General features: G+C 42.8%; 1 protein-coding gene across 1 annotated transcript in view; it reads right to left on the bottom strand.

Annotated features, from left to right (window-relative positions):
• Positions 1 to 9595: 9595 nt before the first annotated feature.
• Positions 9596 to 19203, bottom strand: part of IRAK2 (interleukin 1 receptor associated kinase 2) — a 38195-nt gene continuing 28587 nt past the window's right edge. Inside the window, exons 9-13 of the mRNA XM_053302991.1 lie at positions 18691 to 18886; positions 17412 to 17474; positions 15796 to 15996; positions 14673 to 15189; positions 9596 to 13088 (exon numbers count right to left, since the gene is read on the bottom strand). Of these exons, the coding sequence (XP_053158966.1) occupies positions 12970 to 13088; positions 14673 to 15189; positions 15796 to 15996; positions 17412 to 17474; positions 18691 to 18886 (1096 nt within the window). The 3' untranslated portion in view covers positions 9596 to 12969. The remainder of the gene's footprint in view (positions 13089 to 14672; positions 15190 to 15795; positions 15997 to 17411; positions 17475 to 18690; positions 18887 to 19203) is intronic.

Below are 19203 nucleotides of genomic sequence, written 5' to 3'. Positions count from 1 at the left end.
CTCGCGAGACTCAAGCAGCCAGGTTCGATGTCTCTCTTCTTGCTCATTTTAGCCCCGCGAGGCAGATGGAAGGTGTTGGTGGATCGCGGACTTAAATCACTCTAAATAACATATATATATTTTTTACGTATATATATTTTTTCAGTCATCCAAACACCTTTGATTTTCAGATGAAAGTTAAGATGCTTTAAATTTTTTACGCCTGCTCTAAAAAGCATGGAAATGGCCAGTTAAGGTTCCCCTTAACTTCCGTGGCATGTAAGCTGTCAAGACTTTCCGTCTGATATTAAGCTGGCCTTAGAAATGAGGCTCCATGCACGCAAACTTTGCCTTGGTCTTTCCGCTGGACATTGGGCTGGGGAGGAGTGAATGCAGGCAGAAATGCAACAGATGCAGCTTCCCCAATCACTTCCTAGAGATGCCCCATATTGATGTAGATGGGGCTCGTTCCTGGGTCCGCTTAACCAATCAGTCAGACACAAGGATTGGGAATTATTAATTGAGGCTTTATTGCTCTGCAAACAGCAATAGGTAATCAACAGGCTCATGCTCTCAAAGCGATTACAATTTGGTTACAGGTGCACCTTACATTTATGCAAACAATCTAAATGGTGCTGACACCCTAGGCACAGTATGGTGGTCCAAGTATCTAGTACGCATGTGAATGATTCATTGTTCATCTGGTGATTACTCCTTATTTGGTTAGATCATGTTTTCTTAACTGTGTCAGCAAGAAACAGTGAGAACCTTGACTAAGTTAACAGGTTTCATAGATACAATTTTGCTACAGTAAAGGCAGTGATGTAAATTATGTCCCTGGGCTGGGGTTAGAAATGGGGTTTCTAAGTAAAATAGAGTTGCTTTGGCTTTACCTGACACACCAATATGAAATGCATTATGGGAATCCCCCCTCCCCAGGCTCCCTGAAGTCTGGCAGCTGATAAAAACGGGAGGGGTGAAGTATATGCTCAGTATCCTCTGCGGTGAAGATGGATGCAAAGGACTCATTTAGCTTCTCTGCAATGTCCATATCCTCCTTAATAATCCCTTTCACTCCCTCATCATCTAAAGGTCCAGCTGCCTCCCTGGCAGGTTTCTTGCTTATGTGTTTAAAGAAGGTTTGTTTTCCTACCCACCACCCCTGATGCTTTTAGCAAAATGTTCCTCAAACTCTTGTTTAGTTTCCCTTATTGTCCTCCCTCCTCTAAGACAGGTCCCAAAGCGTGGGCCAGAGAATATATTGTCATCTTCCACTCAGAAAGTGACCTGTTTGTTAACGATTCAAGCATAGTGTGGTGGCTAGAGTGCTGGACTAGGACCGGAAGACCCGAGTTCAAATCCCCATTCAGCCATGATACTTGCTGGGTGACTGGGCCAGTCACTTCTCTCTCAGCCTGACTGACCTACTTCACGGGGTTGTTGTGAGGAGAAACCTAAGTATATAGTACACCGCTCTGGGCTCCTTGGAGGAAGAGTGGGATATAAAATGTAAATAATAATAATAATAATAATAATATAGGATAGAGGTCAGCAGCTTGAGACTCCTGAGCCAAATCTACCTGATTGAGCAGGATGCCAACCAGGGCATTTTTCACACAGCAGGCTTTACCGTGGCTTTACTGTGAGTTCAAAGTTGCACCCCCACCCCCACAAAACAATAAATAAATGTAAGAAGTGTGTTTTAAAATCCTGCGTATAAATCCAGCTACACTCTAACATGCAATGAAAAACCTGAATCATATGTGACGTGCTCCCTGATAGCTCACAGGGGCTACGGGGGTAAATCTGGCTGATATGTTAATGCACCGGCTCCATTCTGGAGGAGATGCAAACTAAAAGTCAGCTGTGAAAAATGCCTTGAAGGCAAAAGAGGTGTGGAGACACACAGTAGCATATATGACAACAATGACATTACTGGCCAGTGAGGTTCCTGTAGGATATATGAAAATTAATACACTGGTTCCCTACCTACCATTAGGGATTGTGGGACCTCTTTGCTGTTTGGTTACAAATAGCAGTCCCTCAAAGCGAACAAACTAGGATGCTGCCGTTCGTGAATCTGGGATGACTTTGCTTTTGGTGGCTGCAAAACCAGTTCCTGAAAAGCAACAGGCTAGGGTCTGAATCTGGGACTCGGGGTTGTTCTCTAAGGGGTCATAAAGCAGAGCATGAATCACCATATATATGGTAAAAATGTATAAACAAATTTATAAAAACAAGATTCTAGTCATAATTCATCAAGACCAGCTCACTGCCTGATGTTTGTTTAAACAGAATTGTAACTATATCCCACTGGTCTGCTTTCCTATTTCTGTGTGGAAAAGCTGGCCACAAGATGTGTTCTAGTACTGGAAGAAATGCCTTTGAAGAGAAAACAAATGACTTGATGAACTTCCTCTTTTTTGTTTGTTTGTTTAACATTTTTATACTATCCAAAATTCATATCTCTGGGCAGTTTACAACAGAGCTTTGATTGACTTAAATAGGCTCTTGTGGAAGTATGACATCCCTCCACTAAGAGTAGCTGCACAAAAATTGGCAACCTTGTGGGTGGTAGAAGGCTTCTTATCTGCAAGGAGGAGTCCTCTGATGGACAGACAGAAAGCTGCTGAACTTCCAAAACTTCAAGTTGGCTTCATTGTCTTAGGGTGTACATCCTCTCTAATAAAACGCTTGGTGTCCATCCGTGGACGGACACCAAGCGTGTGTCCGTGCCTCCCTGCCCTGTTCTGTGCCTGCGCGAAGCGCAGGCCCAGAACAGGCCAAGGGAGACACGCTCGCCGGCACCGGCAGCCATCTTGGGCGGCCAGAAGCGGCCGCCCCGAAGAAGCCGGAGAGGCGGCGGCGGGGGAAAGTGACCGAGGAGGCGGCGGCGGAGCCACCGCCTCGGCCAAAATAGATGGAGGCCGGGGGCGGAGCGGAGGCCATGTAACTTTAAAATAAAAATTTACTCCCGCGGCTGACGCCGCCTACCGCCCACCCTCCCTCCCTCCCTCCCAGCTGCTGAGTCCCCCTTACCCTGGCCGACTGCTGTCGGCCGAAGACTGCCCTCAATTTAAGAGGCAGAGAGGAGCTCGCAAGCAGAGCTCCTCTCTGTGCAAAGCCTCTTGCCGAACTGCCGCTTTGGGCGCAAGGGACGCAAGCGCCCAAAGTGGCAGTTCGGCAAGAGGCTTTGCACAGAGAGGAGCTCTGCTTGCGAGCTCCTCTCTGCCTCTTAAATTGAGGGCAGTCTTCGGCCGACAGCAGTCGGCCAGGGTAAGGGGGACTCGGCAGCTGGGAGGGAGGGTGGGCGGTCGGCGGCGTCGGCCACGGGAGTAAATTTTTATTTTAAAGTTACATGGCCTCCGCTCCGCCCCCGGTCCCGGCCTCCGTCTCCCCGGCCTGGCGGGGGCAAGTGCCTGGGCCGATTTGGCCCTTAAAGGTAGGGGGGGCGTACGGCGGAGGGAGGGGGAATGGCGGCGGGGGGCCAGGAGCGCCATTACTAGCGCCCATTATTCAACGGGCCAAAATTCACTTGTTTTTATATAAGCAGCAAGTGCTCAAGATCAGTGAGCACTGGCTTCATTTCAGATAATGTAGTCAAATAACTTCTAATTAGAGCTTAAATTATAACATCTGATGACATCGTTTTTAAAAAGCTGGAAGACCATATGATAAAATTATGACATGGTTCAGGTAGCCAAGACTGCTTCCGCACAATGAGGCTATTCACACGTGCAAGCAAAACCAGGTTAAGGGAGCCTAGCCCAGTTTTGCACATATGTGTGAAGTGCCAGGATCGGGCCGATCCCAGAGACAAACGTGCCTGTGAAGCCTCCATCTAAAATGAGTTTAGGAGAGAGAGCGCTCTCTTCTAACAGTGTCCCCTCTAGCAAGGATTCCCCGATGTTGTTGACTGCAACTCCCAGCATCCCCAATCAAAGGATATTGCAACTGGGGATGTTGGGGGTTATTATTATTATTTATTCGATTTTTATACAGTCCTTCCAAAAATGGCTCAGTGCGGTTTACACAGAGAAATAACAAATAAGATGGAACCCTATCCCCAAAGGGCTCACAATCTAAAAAGAAACTTAAGATAGACACCAGCAACAGTCATTGGAGGTACTGTGCTGGGGGTGGGTAGGGCCAGTTACTCTCCCCCTGCTAAATAAATAGAATCACTACGTTAAGAGGTGCCTCTTTGCCAAGTTAGCAGGCAAAGTTGTAGTCAACAACTTCTGGGAATCCCTATTAGAGGGAATACTGTCTCCTAACCCTGTTTTTGTCAGCTGCCAGACAGCAGGAAGCCTGGGGAGGGGGGATTCCCATAATGCACTTCATATGGGGCATCTCTAGGAAGCGACTGGGGAAGCTGCATCTGTTGCATTTCTGTCTGCATTCACCCCTCCCCAGCCCAATGTCCAGCGGAAAGACCAAGGCAAAATTTGTGTGCATGCAGCCTCATTTCTAAGGCCAGCTTAATGTCAAACTAAAAGTCTTGACAGCTTACATGCCATGGAAGTTAAGGGCACCTTAACCGCCCATTTCCATGCAGAGGATACAGAGCAGGAGGATACAGAGAGGCTAAAGAACTGAGTCAGATAGAGGTGATGAGAGAAGACATTCTAAACTGTCTATGGGAAAAATTAAAGATTAACAAATTACCAGGGCCAGGTGGCATCCACCTGAGAGTCCTTAAAAAACGTAAATGTGAGATTGCCTTGCAAAAATTATCCCTACAATCCCTTATTCCTACAATCAGGGATCCAGGGGGAACCAGGAAATTACAGGCCGGTTAGCTTAACATGTGCTGCAAGCAAATTGATGGAAAGCAGTCTCAAGGATAAAATTGTAAAGCATACAGAAGAACAGGCCCTGCTGAAGGAGAATCAGCATGGCTTCTGCAAAGGGAAATCTTGCCTCACTAACCTTTTGGAGCTCTTTGAGAGTGTCAACAAGTGTTTAGATAAAGGTGATCCAGTTGACATAGTATACCTGGACTTTCAAAAAACTTTCAACAAAGTTCCTCATCAAAAACCCTTGAGAAAAAACTTAGTCATGGGATAAGGGGTCAAGTTCATTTGTGGATGGATTACTGGTTGAATGACAGGAAACCAAGGATAGGAATAAATGAATAGTTCTCTAAATTGAGGAAAGCAAGAAATGATGTCCCCTAGGGATCAGTACTGGACCAATGCTCTTTTAACTTTTTCATACATGATCTAGAAGCAAGGTGGCCAAATTTGCAGATGATACTGAACTATTTAGGGTAGTGAAATCTAAGAAATTGTGAGGAGCTCCATAGGATCTCTCCAAACTGGGAGGGTGGGCAACAAGATGGCAAATGTGGTTCATTGTTAAGTGTAAAGTGATGCATATTGGGGCAAAAAACCAAACAAACCCCAACTTCACATATATGTTGATGGGGGTCTGAGCTGTCAGTGACTGACCTGGAGAGGGATCTTGGGGTCATGGTGCACAGCTCGCTGAAAGTGTCGACTCAATGTGCGGCAGCTATGGAAAGGGCCAAATCCATGCTAGGGATCATTAGGGAGGGGTTTGAAAATAAAACTGCTAATATTATAATGCCCTTATACAAAACTATGGTGTGGTCATATTTGCAATACTGTGTACTGTTCTGGTCACCATATCTCAAGGACATTGTAGAACTGGAAAAGGTGCAGAAGAAGGCAACCAAGATGATCTGGATCCTAGAGCACCTTACTTACAAGGCAAGGCGACCTCAAATGACCTCAAAACAGTGGTATATATCCGCTGGTAACCTCTAGGCTGGATTACTGCGATGTGCTCTATGTGAGGCTGCCTTTGTATGTAGTCTGCAGTTGGTTCAGAATGTGGCAGCCAGGTTGGTCTCTGGGTCATCTAGGAGAGACCATATTACTCCTGTGCTGAAGGAATTGCACTGGTTTCTGATATGTTTCTGGGCAAAATACAAGGTACTGGTCATTACCTATAAAGCCCTGAACAGCTTAGGCCCTGGGTATTTAAGAGAATGTCTTTGCCATGAGACCCACCACCAGCTAAGATCATCTGGAGAGGTTCACCTGTGGCTGCCGCCAACTCATCTGGTGGCTACTAAGGAACGGGCCTTCTCTGTTGTAGCCCCTGGACTTTGGAATGCACTCCTTGTTGAAATAAGAGCCTCCCCATCTCTGGCAACTTTTAAAAAGGCACTGAAGAAACATTTATTCACTCAGGCTTTTAATTAGATTTATAGCTTTAAATAATTTTAATACTGGGTTTAAAGTGTTTTTAATCTTTTAAATGATTTTAAATTGTAAACCACCCAGAGACACAAATTTTGGACAGTACAGAAATATTTAAAATAATTAAGTAAAATAATAAGGCTACAATGCCTGGGACTTCTTAGTTTAGTGGGTGGGGGGGGGAGACGACCGAGGGGTGACATAAGTCTATAAAATCATGCATGGTGTGGAGAAAGTGGATAGAGAGAAATTTTTCTCCCTTATGTAATATGGAACTAGGAGTCATCCCGTGAAACTGATTGCTAAGAAATTTATAACCAACAAAAGGAAGTACGTTTTCACACAACATATAAATCAACTTGTGGAATTGTCTGCCACAAGAGGTGACAGGCAACAGCCTGGATGGCTTTAAGAGGGGTTTAGATAAATTCATGGAGAACAGGTCTACCAATGGCTACTAGTCGGAGGGCTATAGGCCACCTCCAGCCTCAGAGGCAAGATGCCTCTAAAAACCAGCTGCAGGGGAGTAACAGCAGGAGAGAGGGCATGCCCTCAGCAATTGCCTGTGGCCTTCCCAGAGGCATTTGGTGGACTACTATATGAAACAAGATGCTGGACTAGATGGGTCTTGGGCCTGATCCAGCAGGGCTTTTCTTATGTGAGCCAGCATGGTGTAGTGGTTAGAGTGCTGGACTCGGACCGGGGAGATCTGAGTTCAAATCCCCATTCAGCCAGGAGGCTTGCTGGGTGACTCTGGGCCAGTCACTTCTTTCTCAGCCTAACCTACTTCACAGGGTTGTTGTGAAAGAAAAACTTAAGTATGTAGTACACTGCTCTGGGCTCCTTGGAGAAAGAGCAGGATATAAATGTAATAATAATAATAATAATATTATAATAATTATAATTATAATTATAAGTTCTTAAGCAATTTGTTTTTATATATCGGCAGGAATGATGTATGCTTGAAAGAAGCTCTCCAAAGGAAGACAGTGGCTAAGTGATGGAGTTCTGGCTACCACCAGGGGTCCAACTGCACTCTGTGCATGCTCAATCAACCAGCACCAGAGTGAAGGGAGAACCGGTGCTGCAACCTCCACAATTCTAGTTCCTAATGTGGCTCATGGACAGACTGACATTAGAGAGCGAGAGAGAGAGAGAGAGAGAGAGAGAACCAGACTCAAGGCTATTGAAGAAATGTAAGCTTTATTGTAAGAAAACAGAAACATAACTGGGGTGTCTGGGCAACACTACATACAATGTTTAGCAATCAGAGCTCAAAGCACAATTCTAGTTTTCTAATGTTGTAATGCATATAAGCTGTTATCTATTTCACTGACCAAATTCAAAAACAGTTTCAACCTAGAAGGGAGGGAGAAATGTGGAATACAGGTGAGGGAGTGGAGAAAGGCTGGGAACCAGCAGCTCAGACATGCAGCCGCTGCTTATCAGTGGGAGATGAGGGGGAGGATTTCAAGCGGTAGTATCTCCAAAACCGCAAAGAAGCTGCACAATTACCCATCTAAGCTTGGGATCCCAGTTCGAGTCACTCAGGCTGGCACCATGTAGGAAGCAGGCATACCGGATCTGAGTTGGATGATGATGTTATAGGAGACTTGCTCTGCATATCAGCAACACAGTGTTATGCACTAGTACACTCTCTCTATGAAAACTGACTTCTGTCAATACTCAAAAGTTAGACAGCCAGACAAGGTGGATTGCTTTCCTTATTGCTCTCTGCCATATTGCCCAAAGACAACCTCTCTTAAAGGGTTCAGATTTTTATATCTGCCCCTATAGATTTCAGATGGATTTTTCCAAGCCTGTCAACCGGGTACTGTAAACAATTGCTCTAGGCAGCATATGCACTCCTGGACATCCCCCTCTTCACCTACATGGGGATATTATCCATACAATTCTGTCATCCAAGAAACATGTAAATAATTTGCACAGGCAACTCAGTGCTTCTGTCTGGGTCAAAACAAGGAGGGTGTCAAGGAAACAAAAGGAGGGGTGGGTACCACATAAGAACACTGGATCATGGTTCAATGATCAGTACTTTTCCTCTACCAAACATTTCACTATTGTTTATCAGGGAATTCAACTACAGCACAATAATATTCAGAAAGCTCCAGACAGATAAAAACCAGTACTTTCAGCATTACAGTAGAACAACAAAATTCTGGCAAGCAATGCAAGATATTGTTCAAGGCACTTAGCTGAGCATCTGAGCATCTCTAGTAATTTCCCCTTTTTCTCTGGGTGACTGGTTCACCTAATTTTCAGTCATGCCCCTAACCAAAGAATTTCTGGTAGAAATATCTGGGAAAGACACAGGCCTTAAACTATTTGGGGAACCCTTGAAGGTAGGCCCCTATTAGACCCCCTGCTCCTAACTGGAGCACTATTCAAATGAGGCATGCATGCAGGAATAAGTACTGGTGGTATAACTTTAAGGTCAAAACTAGACTTAGTGAAGACTTTTTTCTCAACAGATCGTCAGCAGAACAGTTCCACATTTCAAAAGAACAAATATTAGAAAAATTACCATAACGCTCAATGATAGATGCAGCATTTTATATTTAGAGCCTGTTCTTCCTCCAAGGAGTTGAAAGAACAGGATGTGACTGCTTAAAAGGGGAAGAAGCCATGTACCCTTGAAACGTGACCCATTACTGGTGTCAAATATGACTCAGCAGATGCAGCACATAAGAATCATCAAGCATATTCCTAAGAATTAGCATTTATACCATAATGCATTCAAAACACTACTCATTTATTTTTGGTGATTCTTGCAACCATGTAAAATAATGGTGAGGTATCCTAGGATTTCTTAATGGGAAGATCAGTAACAGCATACAATAGCTTCCCTGAAAGATATCTTTGCCCACCAGTAGCAACCTTATACAGAGTTGGAATAAATGTTGGGTGGGTTCAGGAAATACTCTCAGTCCATACAGGCAGGACAATGGACAGGCCAGCAACGAACATCAACTATATCAATCTCTTCCCCTAGAATTCATTCAACAGTGTATTTATATTTAAATGTTACAAAACTTAACAAAAAATATCTAGCCCCAGGAGAAAGGGAGTAGAGCACACCAGCTATATACTTGCCACACCATACTCAACAGAAGGCACCCAAAGCAGAAGAGCTTGTGAATGTTCCCTGGTTTGGCTTCTGGGAAGTAGTTAAAGTGGTATTTATTTTTAATGTAAATTCTAAAAAAATCATACATTTGTTTTGAGGGTCTGATGACTAATTGGGGCTCTACTGTATAGAATATGCAATGTGTGTTACACAAATGTTGCAATGATAATTGAGAGGGGAGGGAAATCCTACAGAGGCAAACCATATTCGATGACTGAAAGGACTGCATAGACAGAGAAGCTGTTTCCAAATCATTTATTGAGAATGTATGATGAAACTATGCCTTTAAAACAGATAACTTGAAATATACATTTCAATGGGAAGTTGTAGAGCATGAAAACAGTTTTCATATGCTGTTAATGGCTTTGTATATATCTTAATGTGTATCTTAAAAACCATATTCCTGTGAGTAAAATGTATAATGCCAGAGAAGACTTGGAATTATGAATACAAATAATATAAATATACTTCAGTGATCAGATTTTGTTAACTTTTTGGTTACCACATTTTGAAAAAATCTATAAAATACAAAACATGCTACAAGTAGATACAAATACAATAGGATTTGTTTGTAGTTCACCCCCAAAGGCAAAAAATATCAGTAAATAAATAGTTATACTGTTAAGTAATAAAAGTAGCTTACTAGTAAAAGACAATCAATATATAGCATTTATTTTGTATATGCTATTATCCTTTTGGTATATCCACCCAAGGCAGGGTAATTAATGCTGGAAATAAAATGGTCGTTACTAAAAGGAACAAATTAGCAGTCATTAGGTCACAACAGCGTTACCACAGCAGAGGTGTACTGAGGTAATTTTGGAGCCTGGACCTAAAAGCCTCGCCTCTTCCCCGCCCCCCCATCGCACCTCCCTACCACCAGATAAGCAATTTTTTTACAACAGATAGGTGCTAAGGGAAAGCTGGTGGGGTTTTTCTGTTTTGTTTTTTTCTATCTCTAGTAGAAATAAATAATACTAATAAACTGTGTTAGTTGCCCCATAACAATTTATTCTCTGGGCAGCTCACAAAACAGCATTAAAATACCAAGTTAAAACATAAACACCCCCCACCCAAAATTACAAAGTTTAAAAACTTTTAAAAAGTCAGTTTGGCAGGCAGGACGCAAGCTGGCTGGCCACAGCCACCCTCAGCGCTGCACGCTTGGCCCCCTGCAGGACATTGGTGGGGGGACTCCCCAGTGCAGAGGACCGGACTTTTGCCCAGACTTCTGGTCCAAAGGCTGCCTCTGTACCACAGTTTGGACCTCTGTCCCCAAGCATCGATGTCAAGGGCTGCACTCTCCGTGTCTCACTGGACCTCTGTCTCTTTTGGTTTTATTTCCTGCTCTCCCACTTGTTATTTTGGGGCTGCAAAACTATGCCTGGGTACCTGTATTTAGGGAGACCTGTATTTCAGCTCAGGTAGCTGCTGGTGGGGAGTGGTTCCCTTAAAAAGCAGGAAAGCAGCTCCTTTGCCTGCTCATCCAGCAGCAGCACCGACTCTCCAAAAGCCCACGCATGGCTGCAGCGCTGTTCACTAAAGCCGACACCGGATGGAGGCTGCAGGGAACAGCGCTGCAGCCACGCACAGCCTTTTGGAGAGTGGGCATTGCCACTGGAAAAGTGGTGGGGTGGCGAACAAGTAGGTAAGGAGCTGTACCTGCTTTTTAAAGGGAACTGCGTCCTGAACTGGTTCAATGCTGGCATCTGAGCCGGTTCAGCGCTTCCCAGAGGCGGCGCCAAACCGGCTCATGCACATCCCTAGCTGTACGTAAGCCTATTTCAATGGGCTTAGGAATCTCCAGCTGTGCACAGGAGCTAGCTGCAAATATCTTAGAAGCCAACGTAAAAATTTATTTTATTTGAAAAACTATGACTAAGGAAGAGGCCTTACAAACTAGACAAAACCCAGCAATATGTTCATATTGCTTTTGCTATGTAAACCACTGCACATTTTATTGAAAAGTGGTATGTAAATATTAAAACACAACAACAACCTATTTGGCTGCAAACATTTACCTGGGAGTGAGCCAGTAATGGTTGTTTCTGTGGTTGGTAGCCTGGGGTCATCAATAATTTAAGTGTCAATAATTTTATATCAAAAACATTTACAAAAGTCATACAAAAAATGATCTCATACATCTTCAGTAGAGAATGAAAAAAATACTTTAAATAATTTAAAAAACCAGCATGTAAGGGTGGATCTGATCATTAACATTATTATTCCAATAATTAGCAAACAGATTCCACTTATTTACAATTTTGTCTATTGAATCATTATCTCTGAGATTTTTATAAGATGACAATTTAATCAAAAATACAACTTCCCAAATCTGATGAAGCCAATTCATTGTGAAAGGGGCAGCAATTTTCACCAGTCACTCCTGCTGCCCTGCCAATGCTCACAGAAAATATGAAAAAGCCACTGAAAGCCTAATTCTCAAGCACATATTTCTGAGGGGGCAGCAGAGTGGAGTGGGGGAGGGAAGGTGAAAACCTCCCTTCTCCCCCTTTGTGAGTGAAACCATTTGTGCAACATAACTCTGGATGCTACTCCAGCAGGCTAAGCTATGATCTGGTGAACTGTTAGTTTCATGTTCTTGATATTATCATATCAGAGACTTGAATTCCTTGTTTTATTGCTGAGTTTACTTCTCTTTTTACTCCTGCTTTATTATTTTATGTTGGTGCTTTTATTGAATTTTGTTGTTCCTCATATTCCTTGTAGTCTGAGCTGCCTTGGAAACTTTGTCCACTATTCAAACCTTATCTGGAGGAAAACTGTCTTCATATCAGATCCCCATGTTATCATTCTGGAATGGTTGGTCAGAAAGTCCCCAAAATTCCTGTGAGGAAATTTAATCTCTGAAATTTCACATGATGATCCTACATGATGGTAGGAACATAGGAAGCTGCCATATACTGAGTCAGACCATTGGTCTATCTAGCTCAGTATTGTCTTCACAGACTGGCAGAGGCTTCTCAAACATTGTAGGCAGGAATCTCTCTAAGCCCTATCTTGGAGATGCCAGGGAGGGAACTTGGAACCTTCTGCTCTTCCCAGAGCAACTCCATCCCCTAAGGGGAATATCTTACAGTGCTCACACATCAAGTCTCCCATTCATATGCAACCAGGAGAGACCCTGCTTAGCTAAGGGGACAAGTCATGCTTGCTACCACAAGACCAGCTCTCCACTCCAGTGGCATTAAATGTGTGGAAATACAAGATCAGTCTACCCCATTATTTTTAATGCATTTTTAAAAAAAGGGTTTTTTTTAAGTTTTAAAAAAATCAACAGGTGGACTGAACTGCATGAACTTCCACACATTTAATGCTATAATCATGTAGGATCATCATGTGAAATTTAGAGATTTCTGCCCAGCCGTTCACAATTTATTAATATCTTTGCATTTCCCATTGATTCCTATGGGGAAATTATGATTTACCTCGAACATTTGGGCACAGGGCCCACGTTCATGGAACACATTTGCCCCGAGCATAATTTTTAAAAATATATATATTGTGTTGTGTTCAACAAGAGGTGTTTTTTTTTTTTTTAAAGAAGCAGCAGCAGCTAAAACCTTTGGGAAATGCCAGTTATGATTACATTTATGATTCAAAGAGTTCACAACTGTTGAGCTTCTTTGCTTCATACAGTAAACATTGTTCCATCAGCTTCTTCTTTTTATCGTTGATCTTTATTTCCATAAAGGCTTCATTAGCTTGTGCTGAAATAAAAAGCAAGATTTCACACACACACACACACACACACACACACACACACACCCCATTGGCACTATACAACTAATAAGCACAATCACTTCCAAATTGTTAATGTAATAGCTAATCAAAAGTTGGACTGAACTATAGAATGCTAGTTGTCTTTACAGATTAGAATCCTAACCTATGAAGACAGGAACTGTTGAAAGGTGTTTATATGAAGGAGAAATAGGGTTACACAATAACAATCAAATTGTTATTGATGATGATGATGGATGATAATAAATCAGCCCTCTTATCTAACCACTTTAGTGGCCAACATGTAATGATTATGCCACAGTGACAGTCTTAAGTGACCAGGCACCTCTCTTGATGGCATACCCTGTTCAAATGGTTTCTTTGTAAGATCTGGTTTTTAACTTGGAGAAATTAGACCTGTGGGAGAGGGAGCTGTTTTGCAACATTTTGGGACTATCCAAAATCTTATATAGGGAGAGGAGATAAAGGGCATGTGCAGTATTGAAGGACAGATTCAGCCAGAGGGTATAAAGTAGTATCAAAACAAAAATGAAAAGCCCAAGGAGGAATACTGTGTCACAGTTTGTGAAAATTACTTCAGTTAGGTGTAGGCAGTCAAACCTTAAATGCATGTGTCTCAGAGAGGACAGATCAAAGTTCATTTATTTTCAAAGGAATGACAAATCAAACACTCAATATTAAGATACATTTGTTTATACATGTGATGTTACTAGTTTCATGGATCTTCCTTTTCCTTTTGTTTTTTCACACAGATTGATTGCTTTTAAATGAAACCATTTCCTATTCAATTCCTAACCTAGGAGTCCTATCTACCCTCCACCCAACAGACTTTCCCAACTGTCAAATCCTAGCTCCTTTCCCCACAACATTCTACCCTCCAACATCTTCCCCTTCCCCTTCAGCCTCTGACAAAACTACCTATTTGGAAATGCTTTTTCACAGGCCATTTTAGTTTTTTAAAAACTGAAACATTGTCACAGGCTGCAGCTGCTGCTCCCTCTTCTGCACTGGGAGTGGGACTACAATTCCCAGAAGACCATGCGTTCTCCCAGCAGCTGTGTAGACTTCCTGGGCTGGCTGCACATCACTCTGCCCACCCACCCAGCTCCTGATGAACGCGGGGCCACCCAGTCACCCCTGTGCCAGTGCTGGGTGGCCAGCTAAAGGGCCACCATCACCAGTGTGCTACCCTGGGGTACTTGCCCCATGATCTGACACCGCCTGGTGGTGGGGAAGGGAACTCCATGCTGGAGCTCTAATTTTACTACACAGCCCTAATATAAACCCTTACCAAGATTTTAATCAAGGTTTGGTTTTTTTTGTTTTGTTTTTTTTAAAGAGGGAAGTCACCAAACCAAGTATTTTACAATAACTGTAGGATGCCTGCTACCTAAACCCCATCTCCCAGGTCATAAATGATACTCAAATTACATGCCACTGAATACAGAAATTAGCTCAAACCTTTCAGATTATAATATATTTCCAAAATTTCCTGTCTCTGTCTTGACAGGTGGTTCTTAATTTCCCCCCTTCAAATAATATTTAAAAGTTACCTTGTGAAGAACAGGTGGCAGCAGAGTTTTCTCTATTTGATGAAGTCATGCTGTCTGAAGCAGAAGAGGTTTCCTGTAGCTTCGTACTTCTGTCAGAGACTACGTTTGCTGTGAAGTCACTGGTATATTCTTGATTATTTGTATGAGGCTCAGTAGGGGAAATATTTTCTGGGTCAGGATGGCTAATGTTTTGTTGTTGGCATGAAACATCTTCCGCCAGATCCCATAAAAAGGAACTTGATTCATCAGACTCACAAGGGACCCGTAACATCTGCTCAGAGTATGTTTCAGGAACAGCAACTCTTATTAAAGGTGGCAACAAATCTACACAGTTCAGGGACCCAGCATTCACACTACTTTCACAATTGCCGTAAACTGAGACACCACCATTGAAGGGACTAGCTGGCTCATCATTGGTTTCTTCTGGAGTGTTAACAAAGAGTCTACAGTATTTGCTCCCTTCAGCCACCTTATGAGCTTCTATGTGATGAGCTGCCATTTCTGTAATTTCATATACCTGTTTAAACAGTAATGTTAAACACTTGATTCATATTTTCCTCACCAAAAGAAAGGGGGGGGGGCAAATTACATATGGATGTAATATAGTTTCTAGCTGACTTTTGAGGACAAGCACTCTAGCAACAGAGCTCCCAAGGTTGAATGGGCATGGGCAGTCTCTTAGTGGTAGAGCACATGGTCCCAGGTTCAATCCCTGCCATCTCCAGGTAGGGCTGAGGAAAAACCCGGAGAGTTCCTGCCATTCAGAAAGAAATGCCTAAGAGAATGGCAAAACCCGATATCCAGCATTTCTGAGCCAATTCACGCACCTTTTTCAGCACCACTGTGTTTATTATGGTAAAGCTGTGAAGTGCAAACAAAAGCTATGGACTTGCAATGAACATGCAGCTAATCACTCTACCATATATCACCAAGTATTTGGGAACACCCATCTCCCTTCATACTTTGCTGCAAATAATAGTGTTTGCACTAACTGACTCTCCCTTCTCCTGTTTTTCAAGTACAAAAAACTGGCTGAGGGGCACATGACTCAGCACGGATCTATAGGGCTAGGGAGCAAAGCTTTACTTTCAGAGTGGGGTGGTGAGGTGAAATTCCCACTTACCTCTGCCATATCAGGATTCTTTTTCCGCAAACACACACAGGCAGCAGTAGCCAGACAAAGAGCAGGCTCAGCTGAGAAGTGAGCTGTTTGCTTGTCTTTATATTTGCAACATATTTCCTCAGCAGCACGTTTTTCAAAGGTTATTGCCTTAGAACCAGATTGTACTTTTGCCTGCTGGATTTCATCAAGGAGGGCATCTTTCTAAAGAAGAAAAATGGCAGAAGTGTAGAGGAACAGTCTCTTTTGTCTGTATAGTTTCTATTTTGGAATAATATTAAGCTGTCTTATGAAGCAGAAATAATTTCCATAAAGACAATAATGAGAGCTAAATGCAAACTATAAAATGGGCATTCCAATCGGTTTATTTGACGTGACATTTTTGCAAGTGTTATATTTGTCAAGAATCTGTCCCAAGGCTATTTGGACACGTGGTTCAAGTTCACCAGTTTGTTTGTTTTTAACTTTGTCAGATTTGTACACCGCTCCAAACTTTTGTCTCTTTACAGGCTTAAGTAGGTTCAAGGCCTTTCCTAACAGCTTTCAGACTTCCTCAGCTAAATGTTGATACTGATACTTGATGATATGGCTGACATTCCTTGCAGTGCTACGACAACAGAAGAAATCCTGCAGGGATGCAAAGAGGTTGGAAACTATCAGCACATTTTGCTCTCTCTCCAGAAGTACTATTCTCCAAAAGAACTATTCACTTGCAGCATTATGTCCCTGAGGGTTGCACAGGCCCCAGGGACACATTTCTGCAAGCAAACCGTCCTTCGGGTGGGAGGAGAGAGCAGTGAAAACCATGTTCCTCCCCCCTCCACCCATACTGGGCTGAGAAGGAGGAAGGTGCACTGCTAATTTCCAATCTCTCTGCATCCCCACAGGATGACTTCTGTTGCTGGAGCACTGCAGGGAATAACAGTCACTGATGGGTGGACTGAAAGGTAGGCATCCAGTGTAGGAATTTAACTCCCACCCCTCCGCCCCTGGAAATTAAGCCCAAAGTTACACACAGCTCCTCAAGGCCTAGTGTACTGGGGTTGTGCGTGTGTGTGGGATTATGTTTTTTTTTTTTAAATGTGGTGGCCCCATCCTGACAGCAGACAAGATTTTGCACACATGACACAACTGATCTTCATGCTGGAACAGGTTTTGGTATAAGTGTTGCATTACATTGCATTGACAAGCATGAGGAGCTCTAACCTTGAGTTATGCTGCCTTCAACACAAGCTCAAACCAAAATAAAAAAAGTTGACAGTCAATCTAAATTGCTCATGAGTAGTCCCACTGAAATTAATGGAACATTACAAGTTTACATTTTATATCCTGCTCTTCCTCCAAAGAGCCCAGAGTGATGCACTACATACTTAAGTTTCTCCTCACAACAACCCTGTGAAGTAGGTTAGGCTGAGAGAGAAGTGAATGGCCCAGAGTCACCCAGCAAGGATTATGGCTGAATGGGGATTTGAACTCGGGTCTCCCCGGTCCTAGTCCAGCACTCTAACCACTATGCTATGCTGGCTGGTTCCATAATGTTCTATAAGATAGTCATCTAATTTGTCAAACAGGACTACTCATGAGTAACAGTCTGCATGTCAGCCAGTGTTTTTACTTACCAGAAAAACAGGGTGCCTCCTTTCATCTACTGCTTTCCTGCCAGTCAGTATCTCTGCTAAAACCTAGGAAACATTTTTGTTTAACAATCAGATTGATATTAATCGTCATCCACTGCAAAGAAAACAAAGGAATAGCAGAAAATTTTCCACCTATTTGCTCTTAGTGCTCACAAGTGATGACATATATCAAGGAGAAAGTAATCTCAGAGCAGTTATTACATTCAGGACTACATTAAATTTTGGGCTAAAAAAGTCTGTGCTATATAGAACACTAAATTCAGTGTTCTGTATAAACTCTGCCAATTTTCATACAGGTGCTTGTGTTTATTATTTACTTATTAAGTTACATTTGTTATATGTATATTCCACTTTTCTTCCATTATGGAAGTCAAGGTAGCCTAGGGCTCCCCAGATCTCCCGCGCAGATACTGACTAGACTTAGACCTGCTTAGCTTCAGCGAGGTAGCTGCAATTTATGCCTCAGATCATGCCCTGGAATCTGATGTTGCCTAATATATTTGGCTTCTGGTAGTCAGAGGGGCTACAATGAGCTGGTGGGGGCAGAAACCCACTATGACTAGAAATCTTGCTTAGCCCATTCCTGGCTTCTGAGATTTAACCAAGTACTACCTCCATTGTTCAACCCCACAAGGGGTTGACAATGACAACCCTATCATTCATATTATCATGGTCTTTATCAAAGAGCAGAGCTCTGTATTCATATTATGCACAATTCCCTCCAGCCCTTAGTCAGGTACGCACAGTACTGGACACACAGCAACACACCCATCTGCTGCTTCCCTGGAGATATCCAGTGCTCCAGCTCCTCCCTAAAGTCCTGGCATGCAGAATATTTGTACAGTGTACCCGGCACAATGTTTCCAATCAAGGCCATGTATGAGTGGGTCTGATGCTCAGTACTGCCCTATTGGGGCAGGGGGTTGTGGTGGTGGAAGCTGTCTAATATCAGGTCAGACCACTGGTTCATGTAGTGACTGAGGTCTCCTATCACTGGCAGAGGTCTTTTCCAGTTCAGCTTCCCCAAATCCTTCTAACTAAAGACACCCAGGGTAGAACCTCTGACTTTCTGGATGCAATGCGATAGCACTAAGCTATGGCCCTGCCCATAAGCCTCCAGGCCAGAAGATCATTTAAAAAGATTTGATATTATCCTAATCCCTTTGATGGAAGCAATAAAGGAAATGAAATTTGATTAAATCTTGCCAAACTCTTGGGCTGAGGTTCATATAGTGCTGGTGCCCAGAAGAAGACAACTTACTATTCCACAACTAAATATATCAACTTTCTCTGTTAGCTGCCCATGCCTGATGAAATCTTCTGGAAAGTAAGCGAGAGAAGCTTGCAAGACTTTGGTTTTAATCACAGCACACTCAGATTTTCTCTCCACAGGGTGCAGCCTAAGACCGGAATGTCCAAGTTGTGGTGCAAAGCTTGCATCCAGCAAAACATTGGAACTGTAGGGGGTGACAGAAAATAGAAGAAAAAATCAGCTACAGGAACAGGCAATCAGTTCACAACTGATTTTAAAAAGCTATACCACTGTAAGTATCTTTTTGATACAAAAAGAGACTCCTAGCAGTTGTAATGCTGACAGGTACATCTAGACATAATTGAAATCAACATTATAGGATGGCAGTATTTTATTCACATCAACAATTTCATAAATACCTGTAACCTCAGCAAATGTATGTTGCTGATCCTATACCTCCATTCAGCTTATCCCCACTTTAAAAATATATATAAATAAAAAATCATTTTGCTAACCATAGTA

Source organism: Hemicordylus capensis, chromosome 2 (genome assembly GCF_027244095.1).
Source record: "Hemicordylus capensis ecotype Gifberg chromosome 2, rHemCap1.1.pri, whole genome shotgun sequence".
In the NCBI taxonomy this organism is placed as follows: domain Eukaryota; kingdom Metazoa; phylum Chordata; class Lepidosauria; order Squamata; family Cordylidae; genus Hemicordylus; species Hemicordylus capensis.
Note: the sequence above shows the minus strand (reverse complement) of the source record. Positions and strands in the feature narration are given on the sequence as shown.